Source organism: Danio aesculapii, chromosome 9 (genome assembly GCF_903798145.1).
Source record: "Danio aesculapii chromosome 9, fDanAes4.1, whole genome shotgun sequence".
Lineage (NCBI taxonomy): Eukaryota > Metazoa > Chordata > Actinopteri > Cypriniformes > Danionidae > Danio > Danio aesculapii.
The window spans coordinates 22,879,340-22,894,130 of NC_079443.1; the positions used below are offsets into that span (position 1 = coordinate 22,879,340).

At 35.8% G+C, this 14,791-nt stretch overlaps 1 protein-coding gene across 1 annotated transcript in view; it reads right to left on the bottom strand.

Annotated features, from left to right (window-relative positions):
- pard3bb (par-3 family cell polarity regulator beta b) overlaps positions 1 to 14,791 on the bottom strand; it is a 641,621-nt gene that overhangs the window by 106,238 nt on the left and 520,592 nt on the right. Inside the window, exon 21 of the mRNA XM_056465228.1 lies at positions 9,814 to 9,934. Within this exon, the coding sequence (XP_056321203.1) occupies positions 9,814 to 9,934 (121 nt within the window). The remainder of the gene's footprint in view (positions 1 to 9,813; positions 9,935 to 14,791) is intronic.

The window sequence follows — 14,791 nt, forward strand, 5'->3', positions numbered from 1 at the left end:
TATAAATGCTTTCTCTGCAGTTTGTGGATGGTTGGATGGATGGTTGGATGGATGGATGGATGGATGGATGGATGGATGGATGGATGGATGGATGGATGGATGGATGGATGGATGGATGGATGGATGGATGGATGGACAGAAAGACATACAGACAGACAGACAGACAGACAGACAGGACGGACACACAAATGGACGGACGGACGAATAGATAGACAGACAGACAGACAGACAGACAGACAGACAAGATGGATGGATGGTTGGATGGATGAATTGATGGACAGACAGACAGACAGACAGACAGACAGACAGACAGACAGACAGACAAACAGACAGACAGAAATAAATAGTCAGACAAATACTGTAGGTAGATAGGTAGACAAACACATTTAGAGACAGACTAGCATATAGATATAAAGAGATAAACAGACGTTAGATAGACAGATCAATGTGACGGACCACACAATGTCCCAGATGTGATTTTGGTCATGACTTCACTATGAACAGTAACCCAAGAAAAAGCCTCAGCCCTCATGGTCCTCCTCCAGTCTACACTCAGGCTGACTTCTACAATCAGACTGAAGTTACCCAGACACTTACATGATGAATCAGCGTCAATTTCCACCTGGCAAAGGCACTTGTGAGGTTTCTTCTAAAAACCCAATGTGTCTGGACATTTAAAGGGCAAGTTACACCAAATCCTGCTGACAGGCCTCCAACATCTCCACATCTGGCTTCTACCGCCCTGATGCTGCTGAGTTTAGACAGCAGGGTGGACGCAGTGGAAGGAGTTGCTGACTTATTAGGGTTTCTCCGAGTGTAACATGTCTCTCTTTGTCTCCCCTTCAGCTCTGTGGTTTGTACGGCTCCCAGAGAGGAAAAAAAAGTTGACAATGGCTGGCTATGGCACAGCAGTGATTCCAGCAGACAGGAACCTAAATGCTAAAGCTGCTCATTGTTAAAGCCCTCAGTTGGATCTCATGACAGCATGTTGCTAATTTCAAACCAGCTTTTATATTCGAACTGGGATTCAAAACCAACATCAAAGGATCACATCACATCCTGTCCTTCTTACGCCCGAATCAACCTTGACTTTCAAGTCAAGTCGAGCTTTATTGTCATTCCGCAATATGTGTGGCCATAAAGTGGAAGGAAATGTCGTGTCTCTCACATACATAGCCAAAATACTAGAATGGTAATCTAACTATACATTTTGACTTTATTCTTCACGTACGAGCTTGTGCAGACATTTAAACCTTTTTGGCTCGAGACTTCCCCTCTCAATCACTTCCATTGATTTTTAGACGTTAAAAACAGCTTGTTATGCTACTTGATGTTGCAAACTGATATTTTTGGTTATCATATTATTCTCTTTTTATGTATAGTCATGAACACACTTGTTTGTAAACGAAGGTATCTGACCGTTTTCTGCCTTTATTATTCCTAGTCATTTCACCCAAAGGTAACTGAATTGGAAGTTCTAAATCAATCGCAAAAATGAGCGCACTTCTGCATTGCAGAATGGAAGGTCAATACTATGTATAGTTAAATATACACTTATTCTGAGTACACTTAACCTATAACATATACACTTAACAGACTATACAAGTAATTTGCATAATACAGAACAATATTGTGCAAAACATGGTGCAAAAGAGATATTTAAGGTTAAGAAAACCTTTAGGTACTGTTGGGGATGTTTTTATGTACTCTGGGGTGATTGTATGTCTTAATTTGGCCATAACTTTTATTGTGTTTTAGCAAGCAGAATAATTTTGGTGACAAATGTTATTTTGACATACATTTTGAGAAAATGCTTTGTTTTTTTATTTAAACTTAACGATACACTCTGGGCATATTTACAACCCTTTCGTTATGTTAGGGATGAAATCATCCACTACATTAAACTACTGTAAAAATGCATCAGATAAAACTTTTAGATTTATTTATTTTGTGCTTAAATCTGTTAATCAACCTCTGTTCTGATCAAAACTACTAAATTGCTTTGAAAATGACCTGATTTTAACTACTTAATAGCCAAATTCCTAAATGATGTCACTGATTTGGTGAAAATAAAACACAAAATGACGTATCTTCAATATAAAAAGTGATCGTGGACTGGATTTTTTTTTACCTTTTATCAAAGTCTTGGACATGTGTTTTTCATTAATTCTCTTTTTTTCTGCCTAATTTACTGTTGCTGGCTGTTTTCCCCATTGACTTCCATTATAACAACATTTTATTTATTTCAAAACCATGACACCATATAATCATGCATTTTTGATTGTTGGTGGTTTTCCCTGTTGGGAAGAGGTCAAATTTGTAATTTGTAATTATTACTGTTGATCACCATTTAGATATGCCTGTGCAGAAAGAAAAGCTTAGTTTCTGGAGTTTATATGGGGTATAACAGCAAATTAAAGTGTGTGTGTGTCTGAGTTTGTGAGAGTGACCCTTACACACTTACCTTGATGTGTCTGAGAAAATCTGCAATTTGCATCTTAGCTCTTAGAACTACATGGAGGAAATAAAAACAAAGACTGTGTATTTATGCACCATCAAATGTGGTTATAATGGAAGTTATAGTGGCAAAAACAGCCACCAACAGTAAATTAGGGAGAAAAAATGAAAATCTAACAATGCATCAAAGCCAATGTTGTTACTAATCGTTTACATGTCCAAGACTGATAAAAGGGGACAAAAAATCCAGTCCACAATAATTTTTTATATTGAAAATGAGTAATTTTGTGTATTTTTTTCACCAAATCAGTGACATCATTTGTAAACTTACCAATTAAAGAGTTAAAATCCTGTAACTTTCTAAACAGTTTAGTAGTTTTGATCAGGACTGAGGTTGATTAACAAATTTAGGCCAAAAAAAATTTGAAAAAAAATATTTATCTGATCCATTTTTACAACAGTTTAAGTGGATGTTTTCATCCCGAACAAAACAAAAGGGTAGTACATTTTAACACAAGGGTTAAGAAAATGAAAGTAATGCAATATAATCTGTGGTAAATTCAAAAGTAAACATATCCTTATCGAGCCTTTGTAAGATGGAGTTTAAGAAAAGTGTCTGGTACATTTAGAGACTAGTATTTCTACAGGTGGCTTGTACAGCCCACTCACTTGCGTAAAACACATTCGGAAACACACAATGTTTTTTAGAGATATGGAGTAATTGTAACGAAGTGTCTTGTAAAGAAACTTAAAATAATGTGTTACTTTATGATTTAAAAAATGTTTTTTTTTTGTTATTTTGTTGTATTTTGTTTATGGTTTGGTTTGTTGAATGAAGTTGTTTGAGGACTTTAATTATGATATCAAAATTGCGGAGTCTACCGGATAGCGTGTAGTAATGAATGAAAACAAAGCATGGAACGCTAGGTGAAACACGGTAAAAGGGGTACAGGTATACGGTTGCTTCACGGATTCCTCCTTCATGAGTTTTAGCTCCTGGTTTGAGGGAAAAATAAGGTAATTGGTTTATTTGTTGAAGATTAATGTTTGATTGTTGATGTTGGCTTCATTTGTTTTTGTTGTTTGTTAATGAATGAAATATGAAATATGATGAAATAATGCGTACTGATTCTATGGAGTGTGACCAATAAATAAATCGTGAACCATCAGTGAAAGACTTAGTCATCTTTTAACCAGGACGCTACAGTCTAGTGCAAATGGGTGCAGGAGAAGAGCCAGAGCATCTTTGCAAGAGCGGCTACCACAATACGGACATACTTGAGGTCAAAAACCTGCTGAGGAAAATGAGAAAGCACACGAGGGCTGGAGCACATCTTGATCAAACCACAACTGAAGAAACCCGGTGAAATCCAGCACCCGACTGGAGAATATTAAACAAATATTCTCCGCTAGTATTTCAAGGGGAAAATATTTCACTACTGGCGATGGTTTTATGAACGTGTGACTTGGAAAAAAAAGCAGTTACGGGAAAACTGTGTATTTCTGGGGTATTTTCTCATTGTGTGAACAGGAGATGCAGCTGTTGACGTGTGCTGGAGAAGGAGCTGGATTGAGTCCCAGCTTAAAGAAAGGAAACAGCGGTTGGTCCTCAGAGCAACAGAGAGACGCTTTGACAGATTTGTGAGGGTAGTTTCTCATAGACTGCATCAATCCTCACTGAGGGAAGAGACAGAGAAGATGGTGTTGGTAAATACAGCCAGCATTGGCTCTTGGCTGTTGTCTAGCTCTCATTAGGACCATAGCAGTTGGAGCATCATCATACCAACTTTAACTGCTTTACAGGCCCTATAAACAGTCACAAGTCTACCACATATATTTTAGGATCCTATTTAGATGCCTCTCCACAGCTCATCGGTTGCCTTCTCATGACTGATTCCATGAAGGGGAGCCTTTGAAAACTCGAACAGCCTTCCTTTTAAATCCTGAAGCCCATTTGCTTGCATTTTTTTTTAACTTGGTAAAAATAGTTTATGGAAACATTAGACACTGCAGGCAACACATAACATAATTGTGTGTTACACAGACAGCGTGTCGTGCATCTTATCTCAACATCTAAGGAATGAACAGCGCAGATACCGCAAGACAGCAACAGTATTTGCCTTTAAGCCTTTCAACTTCCTTTGCTATCTTCAGACTTCGTTATAAATGCATTATACACTTCTGCATTTATTATGCTCTTGCCAGGCACTTTCATCCAAAGCGACTTGCTGTGAGTTCAAGGTATTTTCACAGTATGGATGTTCGCTGGGAATCAAATCCATGACCTTGGTATTGTTTAGCAGCTGAGCTACAGGAAAGAGTCCAAGATGGCACAGGATTGCGGGTACAGTATACCTTCTGGAGGACACACTCACATTTGTTCTGTTCCAAAACCTAGTGAGCTGCCTACGTAAGCAGTATTTTAGGGTAGCATTTTAAGGCATTGAAGTCACACTCCCAACATGAAGAGGCAGGGAAATTATACCGCCAACCAAGATAGTTATTCTGGCTAGATGCATGTACCCTCAGTATTATCTGAATTTCCTACATTTTTCATTCAAAAGTTTGAGGTCGACAAACTTTTTTTTTATTTATATATTTTCGTTCACAATTCACAAAATCACCAATGATTTGCATGTTTGACTAAAAATGAAGTAAAAATAGTATTAAAACAGTATAATGATGTAGCATTAGTTTCTATCATTTAAAATGGCATTTGTTTGTTTTGTGGAAAAGTTAATTTAAAAAAAATATATATTTTTATTTAAAATATTACATATTTTAATTAATAAACATATGTATAATAATATGATGCGTAGCTGAGGCAACATTTCATATTATTGTTATTGATAATAAATGCTAAATAATCCAAGAAAATACTGTGCAATGGACTGTATTAGTACAAATAAATTTTTATTTATTTATTTATTTATTTATTTATTTATTTATTTATTTATTTATTTATTTATTTGACAAGTGATTTACTTGGACTTTTGACTGCATTGTGTTGTGTTTTATGTTTAACATTAATGTCTGTAAAGTTAATCAATAAATACATATATCTAAGAACAAATGGTGATGCACTCACACACAAAAACACGCACAGTACTAAAACAATGCAACTGACAAGTCTATATTTCTGATGTTATGTTGACACCAGACATAAATCGCAATATTTGAGCATAAATAGACACGTGAACATTTTGAGTTTACTCGTGTATCAAATTCGCTTCACTCACATGTGAAATTCACTTTACAATAGACATGGATTCGCGTCATGGAAGGCTTCTGTCTACCCGGTAACTCTGGCTTCGTTTTTAAATAGTTAACATGGATTTTATTGAGAGAGTAGCTGTGTTTAAGTGCTTTAGGAATGCTGAAAAACATTGAAATTCGTTCTCTCAGAAGTGCACCCAGGTTTGCGAGTTCATCAACTTCTCCAGAAACTTAATCTGGACAACGAAACTTTCAGCAGTGCTTCAGACAGAGCCGAGCCCAGTTTGATGAGCTGCTGTCCAGCGTCAGCAAGAGGATTTCCCTCCAGGACACCAACAACATGAACTACGTCATAATCACACCCCTACAAGAAAAAGTTGATTGGGTAAACAAGGCACGAATGTCCGCTGCAGTTCAGTTTTTCCAACTAGAGCGATTTGTGCGATTAGCACATTAATCGCGGCAAACGCGCAAAATTCTCAACTTGCGCTGCTTCATTCGCACGAATCGCGTTATTCGCACCACCTCATTTGTGAGAATAGCACCACAGGATGTCTATTCACGTCTTTGCATTGACTTAATATGTAAATCACTCGTGCTTGATGCTTCATCCTCGTCTGGCATCTATCGATGCGAGAAATACAAAATACTGACTATTATCAGAAATAGTTGTCTAAATATTTAGAAACTGTTTTTACCATGACTCCAGTGATATTAAGAGCTCTATATGCAATAAATATTGGTAACACTTTATTTTGATGGTCCATTTGAGTGTTAGTAGACTGTCTGCTTAATATCTGCTGATACTGCTCCTTCAACAGAAAATTAACCGACTATAAGAAACTTTGCGGCACATGTCAACTCACACTAACCCTAACCTAACAGTCTACTTATAATCTAATGAGAATTAGTTGGCATGTAGATGCAATGTAACTTAAATTCAACAAACAACATGCCTAGCTACATTTCACCTAACCTGTATATAAAGCATCCTTTTGATGTGAAGTGAGTATTGTCAAATATGTTTACCCATACTTGAAATTGAACCTTTGCTTTTAATCCACCCAAGTGTGGTTCATTCACTCCCCCATCTTCAATTCCTGCCAGTACCAGGAATCTTTCGATTACAGGAATGTAACCTTTCGATTACAAGTCCAATTCCCTAACCATTAGGCCATCAAAAAAAAAAAAAAGGATGAGTGGATTGGTGAGTAAATAGAATAAATAGTCACTACAAGTTTGTGATTTGGATGCGGCATACCATTAGCTTAGCAACATACTAATCTCCTGTCCCACTGTATCTGTAAATAATATAATATAATTCTTCAGAAGGCAGCAGCTCTGTTTTTTTGGAGCTGATCCATTTTTTGACACCAATATTGAAAAAGCCAAGCCTTAATTTCATCTGAATGTCAGAAGTCCTCACAAGTGAACTTGTGGTCACCAAGACTATACCACAGTCATGCTTCAGCAATGCAGTCACTGAGTCAGCACAGAAATCCATAGAGTGGTCGAGCAGTCATCAATCAACGTCTACATACACACACACTCCACATCAACCCCACTGTAGTCCTGGAACACACTCACACAGCACAGTAAAGAACCAGTAAACACTGAAACTCCACACATAAATACAAAAAGAAAGACATAAACCCCAGGATCCTCTGGCAGACAAAAAGCTAAAACATTTACTGGAAAGCAGGATTGTGTGAAACCGATTGGCTTGCATTGGAAAGAGCTGAACGGTTCTAGTTTTTGGAATAGCCCAACAAAACTAATCCCTAACCAAATGTCTTTTTCATTTCACTGTGTGGAGAACATTGGTACGGGTCGATCGAGTGCGATATGTACAGAAATGTCCATAAAAGGGCTCCATCTGAATGCAGACGAGAGGCAGCTGCAACAATAGGCAGACATAATTTGTCTGTCATGAGCAGTATTATTTATATCCGAGGTCTAGACTACATCGCAGTCACAGAACAGGGTGTGGAAACTTCTGTTAACGTCTCTCCAACGGTGCGTGTAAAGTCACAGGATATGGAGAATGTCTACCTTCGGGCGATTGTCATCATTTCCAAGATCATTTCCAAACCATTTCACCGTGCAAAGAAAAAAACGTCATCTGATAACTTTGTTTTGCTTTGACGCAGCGAGTGTTTGTTTCCTTCAGAGGCTGAATAATTAGCGCTGAATAAATAGATAAATAAGCACAGACGAGCAAACGAATAAATGCAGTGTCGACCTTAATGAGCAGGCTCGTTAGATTGGGTGATTGCTGTTTGGAGTTAGTTTAATTCGATCTGCCTCTCTAATCCCACAGCCGGCGATGCTTCATTGTTCGCCGCAGCTCTTACAAAAACAGACGTTAGCTCATTTGAATTTGAGAGGTATAACTATTGATCTGGCACAAAGGGAATTACTATGTGTTCTGAGTGAAAACAAATTACGCAGGTTTGTCCCAATCCTAATAAAGAAAAGCAGCAATGCATTTGGTGGAAGGTTCTACCAGTCTGTATTGCAGAATTGAGGCTGTATAGAGAGATACTGAGGCAATTATCTGCTCTGATTGAGGGAAAGGTAAAAGTGGTGTGGATGTAAGGCGCAAAATTAACTTTCTGCTAATGGGTGGTGAATTCTGAGCACTGAATGCTCTGATATTCTCATGGGAAAGTTCTTATTTTCTTTGTACTTAGTGGTTAAAAAAACAGATCAAAGAATGTGAGACGCAATGTAAATGAGATGTAATATACTTTAAGGATTAATATGTGCAGCATGCTTTCCTTCATAACAAAATAAACACACAATGATAACAGTAAGAAACAACAGTAGCTGAGAAAGCATCAAATGCAAATCTGAAAGCACTTATTTACAGTATATAGCACTGTATGCAATCTTCCTATGTGAGTGTTGCTTTCATTTACGCCCCATTCGTGAGCCTCAATGCTTGACGGAGATCGAGTCTGAAGTTGGGGCTGACGCGATCCTCATAGCAATGAAATTAGACTGCATTTGGCTACTGTCTGAGCTGGGGTATTTGCATAAAGCGATCCAATTGGCTGACGCTTCCGTTGGTGCTTAAAAAGTTGAGAAATTCCCAACTTCTGCAGCAACGAATCCACAATTCAGCTCAGCAATGCTTGAAGTGACCCATTCAAAGTGAATGGTAAGCATTGACGTTGACACCGTGTGTAAATCGGGAGTTAGAATTACAAATTCAGCTATTGTGCAAACAAACTTTGCTTAGACCTGATTCTTATCATAATCAATTTTGCACATATATATTTTATGAAAACATATTTCGCAATATTTTTAAAAGATGCACTAATTTATGTACTTACAGCAGTATAAAATGTGATTTATTACTATAATTTACAAATACTGAATAAACCTGTTGCCTTAAAAATGACAAGTTAATTTTACTCTTAAGTCAATTTTTTTAAGTACAGTCCACTAACTTTTTTATGCAAGTATACTTGTCTTAGAAAGTATAGGGTTACATAAGACAACTGCAGAGGTTAAGTTTAGGCTTGTGATAACATAAAGGATGTTAATATTATCACTAATAATAATAATAACAATGATTATTTTCACTTAAAATACCAAATCAGCATATTAGAATGATTTCTGAAAAATCACGACATTGAAGATGTTTTGTTCCTGTTTGCACAACAATATCTTTGCACTTACCATTGTACAAATGACAGAATACCTCTCCTCCTGTTTTTTTATACATATGTATCAATTTAAGGTTGTCTGTTATGCTAAAACCTTTGAGGTGCTAAACAGGTCTTTCAAATATTTCAATATTTCAAGTTCAAATATTTTCAATATGACAAAATTCTATTCTATATTACATTTAAACTCCAATACTACTTAATAATACTTTAAACAATAACACATTTTTATAAAGAAGAAATGCACTAAAATGCAAACTGCTTTCTACATTTATGCCATTTTTTACCTTTATTATGACAGGAGAGGGAGATGGAATCGGGAAAAATCAATAAGCCAGGAAAGTTACCCGAAAGTTTTAGAGTTTAATTCATTACCTCAGTAGTTTAATTCATTCAGGAGTGAACTCCGACAAGAAAAGAGTGTTGAAAGAGTGTTTTATAGGCTGGTGTGGGTCTGATGTCTTACTCTGTGTGGGTCATGCTCAGCTCCTCTTCGTCGGGCCTCCAGCTCCTCATATGCTGGAGCTGTTCCTTCTCGACGAGCCTGAAGATACTCCCTCCTCAGCTGCTGGATACGGTCCATACTGCTGCTGCTGCAAAAAAAAAAAAACACACAACTCACTTAGTTCAGATATCAGGCCAATCCGAGTATCTACAAGTGAAGTCAGATTTATTAGCCCCCCTGAAATATTACCCCATTTATTCTTTTCCCAACTTCTGTTTAATTTAGAGAAGAACCCCTTTCTAAACATAATAGTTTTAATAACTCATTTTCTAATAACTGATTTATTTTATCTTTGCCATGATAACAGTAAATAATATTTGACTAGATATTTATTAAGACACTTCTATACAGCTTGAAGTGACATTTAAAGGCTTAACTAGGGTAACTAGGCAGGTTAGGGTAATTAGGCAAGTCATTGAATAACGATGATTTGCTCTGTAGACTATTGGAAATAATTTTGACCTTAAAATGGCTTTTAAAAAATTAAAAACTTATTTTATTCTAACTGAAATGAAACAAATAAGACTTTCTCCAGTAGGAAAAAAAAAACATTATCAGACATACTGTGAAAATTTCCTTGCTCTGTAAAACATCATTTAGGAAATATTTAAAAAAAGAAAGAAAAAATAAATAAATCAAAGGGGGTTTAATAATTCTGATTTCAACTGTATGTCTATTAGAACAATCTCTAATGAATTCTTGTTCAAAGAAACTCAAACTACATGTCTTAGAAAAAGCTTTCAAATTGGGATGAAACTGATCTTATAGTGCCTATCTTTGTTTCTGCTGTATGCATTCAATGTTTTTGTCCTATGTTGGTTGTACTGTATGCTGTTTTATATGTTGTTGTCTATTTTTGATAACATATAACGAGGCCTACACGGAATCTGCGCGCGCAGAAATCTGCAGATTTCCGCAGATTTTTAGCTTGTCATTGAGTCTATTTATTTACTTGTTTAAATGTGTGTAAATTCATATTTATTCAGTTTTCAAGTTAATTTCAGTAAAAAAAATTGACTATTATGAAAGTGTTCATTTGATTTATTTACAATACAGTTTGTAAAGTAATATTTATTGTGTTTTAGTAGATATATTATATGAGAGTCTTGTTTTGTTCACCAAATGAGTGGATCTAATTAGATTTGCGTTGTAAATATTAAATTAAAAGTTAAAAATTGATTATTTTTGATGTCATATATTAAGTTTTTAATTATGATACTGCCAAAATTATTTCACATAAATCCACAGATTTTCACAAAATTCTCAGCAGAAATAGCAAAAAATGTCAGCAGATTCTGTCTGGCCCTGCTTATAACCCAAGGTATGTACGGCACAATGGTCAACAACTATTGTGCTTTATAAATAAAGTAAAGTAAAGTAAAAATAAAATAAGTGAATACGTAGTAAACACATTAAAAATTAAAATATTCCTGAAATTTGAAAGCATACAGAAACCATAATATATTACAATAAATAAATAAATAAATAAATAAACAAACAAATTAAAAACATAAAATATTCCAGTGATTTAAAGCTGGATATTTATCATATTGAAAGCATACAGAAACCACATTATAAAGCAATAACACATACAAATAAATAAATAAATAAATAAATAAATAAATAAATAAATAAATAAATAAATAAATAAATAAATTAATTAATTAATTAATTAATACAACTTTTATTCATTAAGGACCTATACATTATTCAAAAGTTACAGTAAACAAAAACAACCAATATTAAATCGTTAAAGAATAATACATATTTGTTTCAAAAGCAGCCGTTTTGAACTTCCTCTTTAGCAAATTACCCTGAAACTATTTCCATAAAAACATGAAGCAAAATAAAATAAAGAAGAGTTTTTCAATATTAATTAATATAGGAACCATTAGCAATGATTAATCACTGATACAAATTGATCATGAAAGGGCAACCGCTCAGCATATTCCACTATTTTCTGAAATAAACTTTTGACCAGTGTTTTTTTAAATGCTGTTTTTAATTAAATCAAGTGCTCAGCTTCACTTAGTGAAGCTCCATCTATCCCTTTTGACATTTGAACCTATAATCTTTAGCTTACCACCCCGGATCTTCAAAGACAAGGCTCTTACATCCGCACACGGTCTCCTACGCAAGAACGCTATTTCCCAACATACACATTTATAGACTTCAGTCTTATGCACAAGATAACACACAACACTTGACCCCGGCCCACTCACACCCAATTCAGAACAAAGAGCCACTATCGATCTGACCTACACATCATGTGGCGGATAAAAAAAAAACTCTAGGAGCCCAGTATATCAGGCTGCTGATATGTCCGAATTGTAGACACTTATGAAGGCTGTGGAAAACTGCATCCTCCACACTTATCAGGAACCACACGGTGATGACAACTGAGCTAAAGCAGACAGAAAGACTCAATTCTGTCACAGATAATCAACAGCTCTTTGTTACAGGCCACTTCAGATTTAGCCGGAATCGTACCATCACACACATACAGAGAAAATTCAACACATTTTTGTCATTTAAGGGGAAAAACTACACGGTAAAAAGCGCTTTGTTACTTTACTTATAAAAGTGAGTAAACCTACTGCACTAAAAGCGACAAGTACACTTTACTTTTATAAGTGAATAAACCTGTTGAGATTGTTAAGTTGGCTTGACTTATTTTTTTTATTTTATTTACTTAGCCTATTTACTTTTTAAAGTCAACTAATTGCTAATTACTAATAAAATATAATAATTTGGAAAAAAGACTAAATGCACACTCACTGACCACATTATTAGGTACACCTTACTAGTACCAGGTTGGACCTCCATTTGCCTTCAGAACTGTATTAATACATCATGGCATAGATTCAACAAGGTACTGGAAATATTCCTCAGAGATTTTGGGCCATATTGCAACAATACAATATGAGTGGTTATTTGAGTTACTGTTGCCTTTCTATCAGCTGGAACCAGTCTGGCCATTTTCCTCTGACCTCTGGCATCAACAAGGCATTTGCACTGACAGAACTGCCGCTCACTGGATATTTTCTCTTTTTCAGACCATTCTCTGTAAACCCTAGAGATGGTTGTGCGTGAAAATCCCAGTAGATCAGCAGTTTCTGAAGTACTCAGTCAGAACAGCCCGTCTGGCACCAACAACCATGACACATTCAAAGTCACTTAAATCACCTTTCTTCCCCATTCTGATGCTCGGTTTGACCTGCAGCAGATCGTCTTGACCATGTCTACATGCCTAAATGCATCGAGTTGCAACCATATGATTGGCTGATTAGAAATTTGCGGTAACGAGCAGTTGGACAGGTGTACCTAATAAAGTGGCCGGTGAGTGTGAGTTAAAGCACAAAATATTTTATTAATGCACATGAAAACATTTGTGCATCCTCATGTCATTTTAAACCTGTGTAATTTATTTTCTTCTGTCCAACATAAAAGGAGATATTTAGAATAATGTTCAAGCTGCTCTTTTCTATGTAAAGGGAACTAAAAAGTTACTCTAACATAAATAAAGAAATAAATAAAGGCATGAAATGGCTTCAAGGCGTCACGTGGCGCAGTGGGAAGCACGATCACCTCACAGCAAGAAGGTCGCTGGTTCGAGCCCCAGCTGGGTCAGTTGGCATTTCTGTGTGGAGTTTGCATGTTCTCGCTGTGTCCGCGTGGGTTTCCTCCGGGTGCACCGTTTTCCCCCACAGTCCAAAGACATGCGCCATAGGTGAATCGATTAAATGAAATTGGCTGTAGTGTATGTGTGTGAATGCAAGAATGTATGGGTGTTTCCCAGTGTTGGGTTGTGGCTAGAAGGGCATCCGCTGTGTAAAACATATGCTGGATAAGTTGGCGGTTCATTCTGCTGTGGCGACTCCTGACTAATAAAGGGACTACGCCGAAAAGAAAATGAAGGAATGAAATGTCTTTACTTTGGGGAAAAAATTCTCCTGAAAAATATAACACTGGTATTTTGCATTGTTTTTGTTGTCGCTATATAAATGGTGTTGATGATTCTCTAAGTAGACGCATTATAAAACATTATAATTATCATGCTTGGTATGAATGGTCATTAAAAGTTTTATAAAAGAGGTTTGTTTTATTTAGGATTATATTTTTTATGAAACCACGTAATAGTTTTTGTAAGACAGAGATAAAAAATGTTAAAATGTAAGGGGGCATTTACACACCTTTACACACCTTTACACACCTTTCTCAAGTGAACATTTTTTTATGCTAATTTATGTTAAAATGATTGTTCAGCACACACAAAAAAAAAACATTCAAAGACGATTCTTAGGATTTACTCATTTTTTTAAGGTAAGTGGTTGTAAACAATTTATTTGGGCTGAATTTAAACAAACAAATTAAGTTGAACATTACTACATGTAATTTGTTTGTTTAAATTCAACCAAATTTAACCCAAATAAATTTGCAACAATTTTACAGAAATATTTTTTTTCAGTGGACAGCATTTTGGCAACCTAAAAAAAACCTTTATGTACACTACAATATGCAATCATAGACGCATTGAGTACCTGGCAACCAAAATAAACTCTAAATAACATTTCTTTACAAATTTTCTTTGCAAACTACTGGCTATACGTATATGTATATGCATACCTGAACCTATTTTGCTTTTTTCGAATCAGTGTGGATGGAATCGTTTTGACAACAGTGACATCATTTAAAAAAATGCCACAAAAAATTCCAAATGCAATCTGAAAAAGGTTATTTTTCTGTGAACTATCCCTTTAATACCACACCACCCGTCCAAAGCTCAATAAACATCTCTGCTTTTCCAGCAAAAATGACGCGCTTATCAAACGTTCAAGAGGAGAATGTGTGATATTTCTCCCGCTCAAATATTGTGTTGTGCCACAGAACTGTGGATGTGTGACTGGGGAGATAAAGTCCTGTCAGTCATCTAACACAC